Source organism: Dermacentor albipictus, chromosome 6, assembly GCF_038994185.2.
Source record: "Dermacentor albipictus isolate Rhodes 1998 colony chromosome 6, USDA_Dalb.pri_finalv2, whole genome shotgun sequence".
Classification (NCBI taxonomy): Eukaryota; Metazoa; Arthropoda; class Arachnida; order Ixodida; family Ixodidae; genus Dermacentor; species Dermacentor albipictus.
This window is the reverse complement of record NC_091826.1, coordinates 5181715-5194346: the sequence shown is the minus strand read 5'-3', so window position 1 is coordinate 5194346 and position 12632 is coordinate 5181715. Positions and strand designations below refer to the sequence as shown.

Here is a 12632-nt window from a genome sequence, read left to right as displayed (position 1 = left end):
CACTAGGTTTGCAGCCCACAAAGCAAAAAGGGCGATTCATGGTCCTCGTGAAACGAAACCGCAAGACCAACACTGACCACGTAGCTCGTGTCAACAGGGGGCATGTTGTAACATGAGCCGACACTTGCTGTGTGCCGGAAGTGCTTGACTATGTGATAGATCATTCTTAAAATACATCACACACTTTTCAGGGGCTGTGTGTGTGTGTGTGTGCATGCATGTGTGAAACCATTTTCCCACATTCCTGGGTCACTGGGTAATCCGTGGTTGAGTGGTTAGTGGATAGGGCTGCTGTACTGAGGTAACAGGGTTTGAAGCCAACCATCAGACCAACTAGGGTTACTCATTATGTGGCATTGTGTACATATGTGCCACTCTTCAATGAACCTCTTCCATGCCGACATGAGTCATTGTCAATGCGGCGCTGGGTAGCCACCACTGTTCGAAAAAAGGTGGTGCCCCTTGCCTCGGGGCCGGGCCACAGGCTACAACTCAGTCTGCGTGCGGCGCCCGTCAAGGAGGAGGAAGTTAGCTCCCAGCCATGCAGCGTGTGCAGCACGATATAAAGAAATAAAAAGAACAGTTCGAAATTCAACGCTGCCAGAGCTGGGTTTTCCTCGCACTAGCTCTGACAGGTGACCCGGTAAAAAACACACCGCCTCAACCCTTCGGCATGAATCCTGCCGGCTCTTCCGCTCTTCCTGCTGGTGACAACGTCCAGGAGGTCGCCCAACCTGGCGGCGCTGCAGTGGCCACGTTCCAACGCAGCAACCTGCTACCATTTTGGTCCAACAGCCCCAGCATCTGGCTCCTGCAGGTCACCAGTCAACAGTCCAAGTTCTTACATCTGGTGTCCTCCTTACCTCCGGACATCGCTGATGACTTAGCGAATATTATCACCTCACTGGACCCGACCAATCCCTTCGATACCTTGACGGCGACTATCATTTCCCTCAAGTCAGAGTCCGAGCACAGCAGACTCCAGCAGCTCCTCACAGCTGTGGAGCTTGGTGAGTCACCCTTTACAGCTCCTTCAATGCATGTGCCAGCTTCTTGGCGGAGTCTTCGCCTTTCAACAGGACAAGCTACTGCGTAAGCTGTCCCTCAGGTGTTTTCTGCAGAACATGGTCCCAGTTCTTGCAGTTGCAGGTGATGCCATCACCATGTGCCATTAGACAAGCTCGCTGAATTGGCTGACCGAGTTGCATACTACTCGCAGGCCCCTAGCCCCAGCGCTGTTACGACTCTGGCTACACTCGTGAACATAGAGGGCCATCTGGACTATCTCGCTCCCTTCTCAAGCCGACCTTCATCGAGCTTCCCGTCCCACAGTCTCTCTCCGGCACCCCCACGCTCTCCGGAGTTTCAACCATCTGACGCACAATGCAACAGCTCGTCTTCGTCTGTGTGCTGGTACCACTGCACATTCGGCACCTCTGCTCGCAAGTGCACCTGTCCATGCTCCCGGTCGGGAAATGCGCCCTCCAGCCACTGATGGCGGCAAGTGGAACTGGTCAAAGGAGACGCCGCCTATTCTACGTTTCTGACAAGATCGGTGCGCTCGCTTCCTTGTCAACACAGGAGCCCAGGTTAACATCATACCGACCTCTTGTGCAGATTGCCATCGCAACGAACAGACCTGCCCACTCCAAGTGATAAACACCTTCGCCATCCACATGTGTCCAACGGTCTCTTACCTTTAACCTTGGATTGTGCCGTACGTTTTGCTGGATTTTCATTCTTGCTGATGTCGTCCCACAAGCTGTTCTCAGCACTGACTTTCTCAGTTTCTTCAACCTTGCAGTAGACGTGCATGCTGATTGCCTCATCGATTTCAGCACGCACCTCTCCATCAACGAAGTACTCTGTACCGCTTCACCGTACGCAACAATTCTAGCTGATTTTCCCAATCTTACGAAGCCGTGTAACAGAGTCACTGGTGAAGCACTTGATCACTCACCACATCGTGACCACTGGACCCCCGTCTTTACTCGGCCGCGCTGACTCTCTGGAGACCGCCTCACCAGCGCTCGCTGCGAGTTTGAGCACATGCTTCAACTCGGCAGTGTACGACCTTCCTCAAGAAATTGGGCATCGCCACTCCACATGGTGCCATAGAAAGACTCTGGCAACTGGAGACTATAAGGAGATTACTGTGCTCTGAACGCCCACACCTTGCCAGGCCGCTATCCACTTCCTCGCATACAAGACTTCACATCGAATTTGGCTGGGTACACAATCTTCTCTAAAATTGACTTGGTGAAAGTTTATCATCAAATTCCTGTGGAACCCGTTGAAGTTACAAAGACAGCCATTACCTCCCCTTTCAGCCTCTTCGAGTATGTAAGGATGTCTCACACTTCACAAGTTCCCACAAGACGGGGTTGTCTACTTCAGTGCTTGAAGACTTACCTAAAAACTAAATAACAGCATGCAGCATGCCGAGCACGCTCTTATAGCACGCTCATAGCCAAAAAATTCTAGCAACTGGTGTCGGCGCTGAGGATGGAGTAGGTGCCACAGTGCGCACCAAGTCTCTCCACATGCGCACTTCGTTGTCAAGGTCGCCAGGAGAGGGGGGCACACTGAGACGCACTTGTGGGCGTGCAGGCCTTTGAGTTTGTTCGGGAAAATTTTCATTGTTCTATTTTTCTGATGGCCACGCAAAAAACATTCGGCGTTACCCATAGCAGCCTTAGCAACAACATTGGCATAGCTTTCACTGAGCAGAACAGGAGTGACATCGATCATTCACAGAATATGTAGCCATCGCTTGTCGAGTCTGTAGTTTTAATGGCCACGTTGATTCCAGATGTCGATGACGCACTAGATTTTTTGTCCAGCTGTGGTGGCGATTCCGATAGTTGTTGGCAGATTTCAATTGCTCTGGTTGATGTCCGAAGCAGAAGAAAAATAAGCACCGCAACTGCTGTATAACAGGCCTTTTCCACACCACAGTGGCAAAGGAGACCTAAGCGAGAAATGATGGCTTCCCGTAGAGACCGTGGGAAAACTAACTGGAATGTATCAGTGATAAGCTGCCCGCGCACTCTTCACAGAGCGGTGGGTCCCCCTTTCATAAGAGCTGTCTGTGCGTTAACTGTGCATGGCCAATTCGCGGATGGCAAGAGACCACTTTGTAGTAGCGTTCCCAGTGTCTGGCACTCCGCCATTCACTCAAGATGGGTTTAATTAATGCAGGCTGTGTTTTATAGAGCTCAGAGTCCCATTCATTCTGCCATAAACATTTTATTTAAATTTGCAAGGATGATGTGTAGTCTCTGCCATTCTTATTTTTATAGGTAAGTTCATAGTTGATGTTTTGAGTAAAGAGTTGGTTTGTGTGTTCGGGTAGGGTTGGAAGTCTTAGAAGAGAATGTGCACGAACGTCTGCACTTATCAAGTGGCCATTCATTTGATTCCGCACAGACTTGGAACAGTAGACATTGGAGAGCTGCCGTTGGCAGATGGAATCCCTGATGGTCAACTGGATCTAAAGCTCTTGGTGTTGTCATCCTTCTTCTACATTGGTGCAAGACAAATCTATATATCCATGGCAATTTAAGGCTGTGCTGTTCTTTCAACTTTTAGGCAACTGTAGTTCTTCAGTAGATTTGTCGAAAACCATACAAAAGAAGGCATGATGACCCCTGACCCCGTAGCTAATCTTTGGGGGGGTTCAAGCCCTCCAGCCCCTCCATAGTCGGCGCCTATGTTGGCCGCTATAAAGGATGCCCCCAAGCACAAGTCAGGCTCCAGGGCATACAGAGAAATGTGCTGATGGGACCCCTTGAAGTAATACAATATGTGCCTACAAGGTGAAATAGTGAGCATGTCTAGGTACCTTGAGCTTCAGACTGCCACCTCTGCGGAACTTTCTTAACCAGACAGTGTACAGAGATCTGCAGAACCAAAGCTAATCATTGGCCTGGTCAACATACTCCGATTCAGCAAGCAACTGCAGAGCTCTCTGTGACCATGCACCCAGCCCTTACTAATAATTCCCCTGCACTGGAGTCATGCTGAAAAAGTATGCTGCAGAATGAACAGACAAAGCCTTTGTATTATGCCTTCTCCAAAGACTGAAGACCAAGTTTGTGGATCTAAAGATAACTCCGCTATCTTTACACTTACACTAGTTTATCCCCCTCTCAGGCGTGGATAAAATGTGACCTGAAGCACCAAAAGCTGACGATACCAGTGCAGCATGCAGCACAGCTAAGACAAACTCTGTGTGGTCTGCATTTTTCAAAGTTGCTTCCGATAAATCTGAGGCAATACTTTTTTGCCCCAAAAATAAGAAATGCAGTGAACTTGGTTCTTTATAATTCAAAAAAAATTAAATGCATAAAATCGTTTAAATCACTCTGATTGTGACGAAAAAGATCGGCAGGCTGAGATACCCCGTTGCCATCACGTGGGTCGTAGCCAGTTCGTTCGCTGGCTGTGCCCTACTTGCTGTTGCCGCATTGGTCGCTGTTTCTCTACGACCTGAATAAACCCCCTTTACAATTGGTGGAGGTACCGGGGACAACCGGAATTCTGGAACTTCGCAACCGGACACTGCAGCCTGTCTTCATTATGCTGGAAGAAGGACCACTGCAATCACAAGCCACTGCCCGGTGACTACCGTGGTCTGCCCCGGCCCGTTATGTCAACGCGACCCACCCATCTTCTGCGTTTACATGTTTTTACCTGTCTCCGGAATGCTGGTCTCCAGCTTAACTTAAGAAAGTGCCGATTTGCAGCACGAAAACTGACTATATTAGGCCACGTTGTCTCCACAGAAGGCATTCTTCCTGATCCTGATAAACTTCGCGCCATATCCGAATTTCCGAAGCCCACTAACTTGAAAGCATTACGCAGCTTCATTGGCCTGTGCTCCTATTTTCAACGTTTCGTTCGCAATTTCGCTACTGTGATCGCACCACTTAACCAACTTCTCCAAGGCGACAATGAACTTTCTGCTTAGTCGGAAGCCTCTGATGATGCCTTTACGACTCTTCGTCACCTACTCACGTCTCCGCCAGCCTTGCGCCATTTTGATCCTAGCGCACCTACAGAACTTCACACTGACGCCAGTGGTGTCGGCCTTGGTGCCGTGCTCGCACAACGCAAGAACATTAATGCCGAATACGTGGTCGCTTATACTAGTCGTGCCCTCACGAAACCTGAGGCCAATTACTCAGTCACAGAAAAAGAGTGCCTGGCTATCGTATGGGCTCTTAAAAAATTTCGTCCATATCTCTACGGTCGCCGCTTTGACGTGGTGACGGATCGTCACGCTCTTTGCTGGTTGTCCAACCTAAAAGACCCGTTGGGCCGCCTCGCTCGGTGGGCCCTCTGAATCCAGGAATATGATATCCGTGTCGTCTATCGTTCTGGACGCAAACACTCTGACGCCGATTCCCTCTCGCGCTCCCCAGGCAGCGTTGGCACCTTGTGCTGGGAAAGATACTCCACTATGTGGAATGCTGTGTGGCTCGCCGCGTTGTCATGGTGCAGCCGCCAATTGTTGGCGGTGGCTGGGTGGACACGAACAATGCGTTTTCGCAGTCTTTTGAGGACTTCCAATTGTTTGTTCGGGTGGTACGAACTCTTTGTGGGTGACTCCATGTCGATCAAAAAAGCAAATGAGCATGTACTTTTGCTTCGATTTGCTCATTCGTGCTTTCTTGGGGTGTGGGGAACTTGGATCCCTGTGTATGCGTGCCACTGGGTATGCACATACAGCCCGGCGCCATCGCCAGAAGGCACAGTATGTCCAGAGGGAACTGCGAGAGAGGCATCTGGCTGCAGTGTACACCTCGTACATGACATATGTTGGCTATTGGCACACTCGGGTAGTCAGCGCAGATGGGTTCAGCCCGAATATTTTTTCAACTGCTGGAGATATTGTGTCGAGCAGGTAGAACAGTTCTTCTTTATACGTGAGAACTGATTGAACTAGCCTATGTTTTGAAGTGTAGTCTGTCAGAATAAAAGCATTGGTATTTGCACTATCTTCTTTTTACATTTCCTCTAGTCATTGCAATTTTATTTTTAATTTGTGCATTGTTTTACTCATTCTTTGCGTTCCTCTCATTAATCTCCTACATGCCTAAAGGCAGTTGCAACATGCTTTGCTATTCATTTACCTCATTGTATCTTTGACTTTTAATTAATAAGTTCTACTGCATTGAACGTTGATCTTTCTTCCACAGAACAAGTCGTTAATATAAATATGCAGTAGTTATGCAGTTTGCAGCCGCTTTTCTGCACAACAGCTGTGTGCTATTTGATTTGTCTCAAATCAATATTTGCTTAAAACTCAAAATCTACTATTTGCGCATGCCTTCCAATGAATTATTTATTTTTAATTTGTAACATTTCTGCCTCGTAAATCTTTTGCTTGCTGTGTCAGATCTTGGATGAAGCAGACCGCATGCTGGACATGGGCTTTGAGCCACAGATCAAGAAGGTGCTGCTAGACATTCGGCCGGACCGACAGACGGTCATGACCAGTGCCACCTGGCCAGAGGGGGTGCGCCGCCTTGGGCAGCAGTACATGAATGACCCTTTCCAGGTGTTTGTTGGCTCCCTCGATCTGGCTGTGAGTATGCTGCGCTGATATTTGTTGGAACCTGCGGAACAGTTCTTCTGTGGATTTTATTTTGATATTGCAGTGATGCTGTTAAGGGGAGTTCCACTAAAATTTTCAGCAAAAGCGGTGGTCATTGAAGGCCAGTATGCCATAGTGTGGTCAATAGGAAATGTTAACGAAAGAGCAGCCAGCTGTGCTACCTTTGTCTGAAGTCCCGAACTTTTGAACTTTGAAGCATAATTATTAATGATTACATAATAAAATTTACCTTGCATTTAGCTCACTCGAATACAACTTTATGCATTTTTTTATCCGGTATTGTAACTTTTGTTTTTCGCATTCCGTTTTACCAGCTCCATGTTGGTCTGCTAGAAGCTTTGTCGGCATGATCCCACAACATGTGGGAGCCCTGAAGTGGCCATATAACCAGGGTGTCAATAAGAAATTGTCACTAAGAGCAGCCAGCAAACAGTACTGCCGAAGGTGTGAGAGCTCATTTATACAGCTTCTTTATCTTTGATGTAGCACTTGCTTAGATTGGCATAAATCTGCGAAGGTTTTTTGATTACTGCTTGAGTACTTTCACTTTCCCCTGCACATTGAAAGCAACTCAAGTGCTTCCTGTATTTAAGTATGGCTGTAAATCTGATGTCTCAAATTATCTTCCAGTTTCTCATCTCTGTGCCAAAAGATTTCTGTGCTTGCTCTCTTTGGCTAAAGATTTTAACAAGCGTATTTTGTTGGAGCCCACAGAATGGTTGTCGGTTAATGCTCCTGTGTATCTTTCTTTTTATCAATATTTCTTTTTCAGACATGAAAAAAATGATAGTTTAAGTGAAATGCAAAATACTGAGCTTGTAGCATAAGATTGCTGACATGCTGCATACATTTGGTATGGCACAGCTGCTTCATACAAAATTCAGTACAAATGGTCCACCCCGTTTACATTAATTATAACTGCTTTTGCCAGCGGCTGTGTTGTAGTGTCAAGGAACCGTCGTATGGCGCTTGCAATGGTGCATAGAGAGCGTCATGCCGACTAAATATGTTGAGGTGCTGAGATGGGCTCGTGTACTACACTTGCCACAAGACAACCTCACCGTATCAACGCACAACAGAAACGAAAATAAACATTCGCCAAGGTAGTCTGAATCAAATGTATTCGAATAGTGAACTGTAGAACCTCCAAAAAAAAATTAGAATAAGCCTTTGGCCATGCAGCTGCTAACAGAAGGTTCCACAAAGCTATACATTTGAACTAAATAAGTATAGCTCATTCAGACTTGGGGGAGTGTGTCAGTGCTAAATTCTGTGTGCACATATTCCGTATTTTACGAAATGTAGGAATATGAAGTTCCTTACATCACGAAGAACATAGTCTGAACGTATTTATCTAAAAACAATTTTTGTTTTCTAATAAAAGGTCATTTATGGTTATCGTTCAAATGCTAGTACAGTGGAATCGCAACAATTTGAATTGATGGATAACTTGAAGTGCCCCTTTGGTCCCAGCAAAGTCTTATATATTTGATTAGAGAAAAAATAATCATCACAGTTACGCCATTAGTGCGAAGCAATGAATGCGATAGCAACATGCTAGAATATTGCACGAAGTGTAAGCCTCGTAGTTGTAGTGGCAGTATGAATTGCAGTAAACCTAAGCTGACTAAGTAAACACGCATGGTGTGGTGTATGTAGACACATGAACTGAGAAAACTTGATGACCACAAGCAGCGTCATTTAGAACTGCAAGGTCTTGCCACTTTGTGTTGACCTCACATTCCCATACTGCGGCATGGTCACGAGGGGCACAATGTGTGCATCCACTTGGCACATTTGAACTGCAGGGTTTTGTTAGCGTTGTCGCTTAGCCTCAGCCTCCTGTTCCTGCAGCGCCCTGTCTGAGCACATCTGCCGTTGTGCTGCAGTGTGCACCACATACGCAACAGAACACTGCTTCTGTATCTGACGGGGTGGTCTTTGCACGTGTGCAAGCCTGCCTTGCGTTGTTGCAGTTAGCGTTTCTTGGGTGCTTCTCGGCCGACAGTCTGACAACATGCGGGGCCATGTTTGCACTCTGTGAGGGATGATCTTTGCCGCAAAAACCACTTACCAATAGGCACTATTCCAGTTACCGTATGTTGGCTACTACGTGTGAGGAAACGATGTCACAAGCCGACAGGGTCTGCATAGTCTGAATAGGATATTTTACAATTAGTTCCAGCAAGCAAAGTTGTCTAACCTGAGGTTTTAGAATACAGCTTCTTCTGTGCAGCAGTCTCTGTAATTAAAATATGAACACGCTTAGACATCTTTCGTCACCTAGCATTAAAATTTTGATGAAAAGGGAAACTGTACAGTTAATGTGAGTAATGTTCTTCAGAAAGCATACTAAAACTAAAGGAATCACTAATTTTATAAATAGTTATTGATAACGGAAAAAAATTGCGCTAAGTGTTCACAAAATGCGGCAAGCATCTTATCGCGCTGGCTTCCACGTGGAAAATACCTACGGATGTTGTATTCCTTTTACTGAGGCAGGCGCCCGCAGCCTAATGTTTAGAGGATCGAGCTATTGTGCTAGGAGAATCCCGCTGTTGGACAATTTCATCTAAGTTTATTAATTGTAGACAATGTCTTTCTTAATGGAAAAGACAGTCCATACAACATCCCCATTTGTTCTCGCAAAATTTCTGACAGAAGCAATTGGCTCTGGCTACAAAGTAACTAAGATGGGAAGCAACATCCTTCTTCTAGAAGTGCGTGGCAAGCTCCAATACAACAAACTTGCAAAACTTGTTGCATTTGATGACATTCCTGTCTCTGTGGGCCCCTACAGGTCAATGAACACTGTGTGTGGTGTCATTTCTGATGAGGACCTCCTTGAACTCAGTGAAAGCAAGCTGTCGGAGAAATGGCAAGATCAGAATGTGGTAAAGGTGCAACAAATTAAATTAAGGTGTGATGACAAGGAAGTTCCAACAAAGCATGTAATAATTGCATTTGGAACAAGTGAACTCTCTGATTCAATAGAGACCGGATATGGTCAACTTTGCAAGCATGCCAATCCAAGCCGATGCTTCAAGTGTCAGCGTTTTGGGCAGGAATCTCAAAGCTGTCGAGGGCATGCTACTTGTGCAAAATGTGCAACTAAAGACCACAATTCTGACATCTGTGCTTCTGCAACCCACTGTGCTAACTGTGACGAAGACCACCCTGCCTATTCATGATTGTTCCCGTCATGGAAGAAAGAAAAAGAAATAATTGAACTCAAGGTCGAACTAAACATTGCTTCCCAGAAGCGCACAAGCGTTTTTCTGTTCACAATCAGTCGAATCCATCCTACAGTGATGTGACGCGCCAGTTCCTCCGGCGGCCGCCCAAGTTGCACAGAATGTGACTCCAAAAACAGCACAATGGCTATTTCAAACAAAATTTCTCGTTCCCATTAACCACTTTTTGGACAAACCCGAGCCAAAGGTGAAGGTTTGATGTGACTCTAGCTACCATAATGTTGCGTGCCGTAAAAGAAATATGTGCAAGGAGTTGAGGGCGATCTGGCTTTAACAGAAGCAAGAAGGAGCCCCATAGCGTGCACTCGATCACATCATCTCCAACACTGGGCACGTAGGACGACGCGCATCAAGCCACTATTCGTCTTGGCTCACCCTCACACCCACAAAAAAGGGCCCACGAGGCGCGATCTTATCGCACTTGGACCTTATACGGAACTTAGACTTCCTCGGGCACGTGAGGAAAGATCAGACTGCAGTGACGGTTTCAGTTTTGAACGCTGTATCTTACCTTATACTTCGTTTTATTTAAATAAATTTCCAGTAACCTTGAAGATTTATTGAGCCCCTTAAGGGGCCCCCTCACGAAGCCTCATAGCAAATTTTGGTTATACACTGGAAGTTGTTACGTGTCCTCTAGGGAGCATTCTGCCGCAAACATTTTTCAAATCGGCTCGTTAAAAGCAGAGATAGAAATATTTCAGTGCTGCGAACCCATGATTTCAGCAGGCGGGCTGCACTGCCAAACAAGATACTCTCTTCACTCACCCCCGTCTGGCGTACGCAAGCGAAATTCCTTCCCTGCATTTTCCCATACCGGACCTCGAGGATCGCGTGACACATACGTCACAGGGCCCGCCTTAACTTTTTTTTCTCCTTGCTTTTTTTTTTTTTCCTGCGGCACTGCGCATTTCCATTGACGGCGTCATGCGCGAACTGTTGTCTTGTTTGTGTAGTGCACGATTTTTCAAACTGTGCATAAGGAAACATGACTAGCATATAATTCAGTGCTACACGAATACTGAGGCAGGGGCAAGCAGATCGCAGAGCATGATCACACGCTGGAACGCAGTAGAAAATGGCGTAGTTTCGGTACCTGCGCACGTGACCGCACGACCGTGGGAACAGGCAGATGAAGTGGAAGTACATCTCTCTCGCTTCGGTGCGAAGTAAAATAAAAACACGCAGACATTCCATTTGTATGTTTCATTATTCCTCTAAAATTCAATTCGTCGATTTAAGCTACAGATCACACAGATAACAGATGTCTTGAATAACTCTCAAAGTCGCGCGTCACCATAAACGACATCACACTGCGGACACAACTACGTAGGTGCAGGGGCATGACTATGTCACCGTCCAGCTTGGAGCGTGGCGGCCATGAGAAGGAAAAACAGCAATCAGTTTGAAATTTCAGATCTTTCTGCGGCGCGTAGCGATGTAATACGTTGCAGACACGATGTTATCGCGCATTGTTTGCTCTGCACTTATCTCAAAATGGCCCGACCTAGTGAGGGGCCCTTTAACTTTTGTGACAGATTTAGGTAAAAGTTTTAGAAATGCAATAAAAATTACCTAAAGATATTTTCTTGCCAAGATCACAAGAAACGGAACACACATGTGCAGTAATTGCCAGAAATTCACGACGAGTTTACTTATTTATTTACAGTACACCCTGCAGCGCCGAAGCATTATAGCAGGGGAGTGGGTACAACATGAAGTGACTAGCACGATAATATAATCACACAAAAGGGAGGGTTGATAAAGGAGCAATGCATCAAGATAAAAAAAGAAAAGTACATGGAAAAAGTACATGAATAACAGTACAAGAAAAAAAGTTCATTTAGCCTGCAGTCATTGGTTTGGGAGAAGATTGCAATTACAATTCATTTATTAGTCTTAAAAATGCATCCCGAGGAGCACCACAACTTCAACTGGCAAATTATTCCATTCACAAATAGAGCGGGGAAAAAAAATAAAACTTCATATAGTTCGTTTTGCAGAAACTTTCCTGTATGTTGAAACTGTGGTCTCTTCTTTTTGAGGTATAGTGGGGTGCTTTAAGGTATTTTATCTTGTCAATGCCTGTCGCGTCAGTGTATATTGCGTGCAGAAGTTTCAGTCGGTGTTTCTGGCGTCTTATCTGTAGCGGCTCTAGTCCAATGTGTTTCTTTATTGCCGTTATACTTGCGTGTTGGAGTACTGCCTTGATATAAACCTGGCAGCATGGTTTTGTATGCCTTCTAACTTATCAATCAGGTACCGCTGGTGGGGATCCCACAAGGCGGTGGCATATTCTAATTGCGGCCTTACCAGCGTTTTATATGCTATGGTTATAAAAATCTGAGGGGCAGTTCTAAATGTTCGTATAAGTAGGCTAAGCTGGAAATTTAGGTTGTCCCGGCTTTCCTGGCGGTCATGTCAATATGGCTGGAAAAGGACAGATCAGCAGCTAGATGAACACCTAAGTATTTAATTTCGTTAACCTTCCCGAGTATGGAATCTCCCAGTTTGTAAGTAGGTTCATTAGGGATTTTAGATTTAGTGAATGTTACCTGGTAACATTTATCAGTATTAAGTCTAAGTTCCCAGTTTTGACACCAGGAGGCTATGCTGTTGAGGTCCTGCTGGAGTATGTCTTTATCATGTCGATTGCGAGTTATCTTATCTTTGGCGGTTAAGGAGCTAAGATTTTGCTGTATAATAAATATCTTTTTTTTTTCCCATTCTTCTTACATTAAGTTACTACCGCACCC

General features: G+C 45.9%; 1 protein-coding gene across 10 annotated transcripts in view; it reads left to right on the top strand.

Moving 5' to 3' along the window:
* LOC135921811 (probable ATP-dependent RNA helicase DDX43) overlaps positions 1 to 12632 on the top strand; it is a 260397-nt gene that overhangs the window by 194797 nt on the left and 52968 nt on the right. For all 10 annotated transcript variants that reach the window (XM_070539820.1, XM_065456144.2, XM_065456146.1 and 7 more), the window contains one exon: positions 6404 to 6592. In XM_070539820.1, the coding sequence (XP_070395921.1) occupies positions 6404 to 6592 (189 nt within the window). The remainder of the gene's footprint in view (positions 1 to 6403; positions 6593 to 12632) is intronic.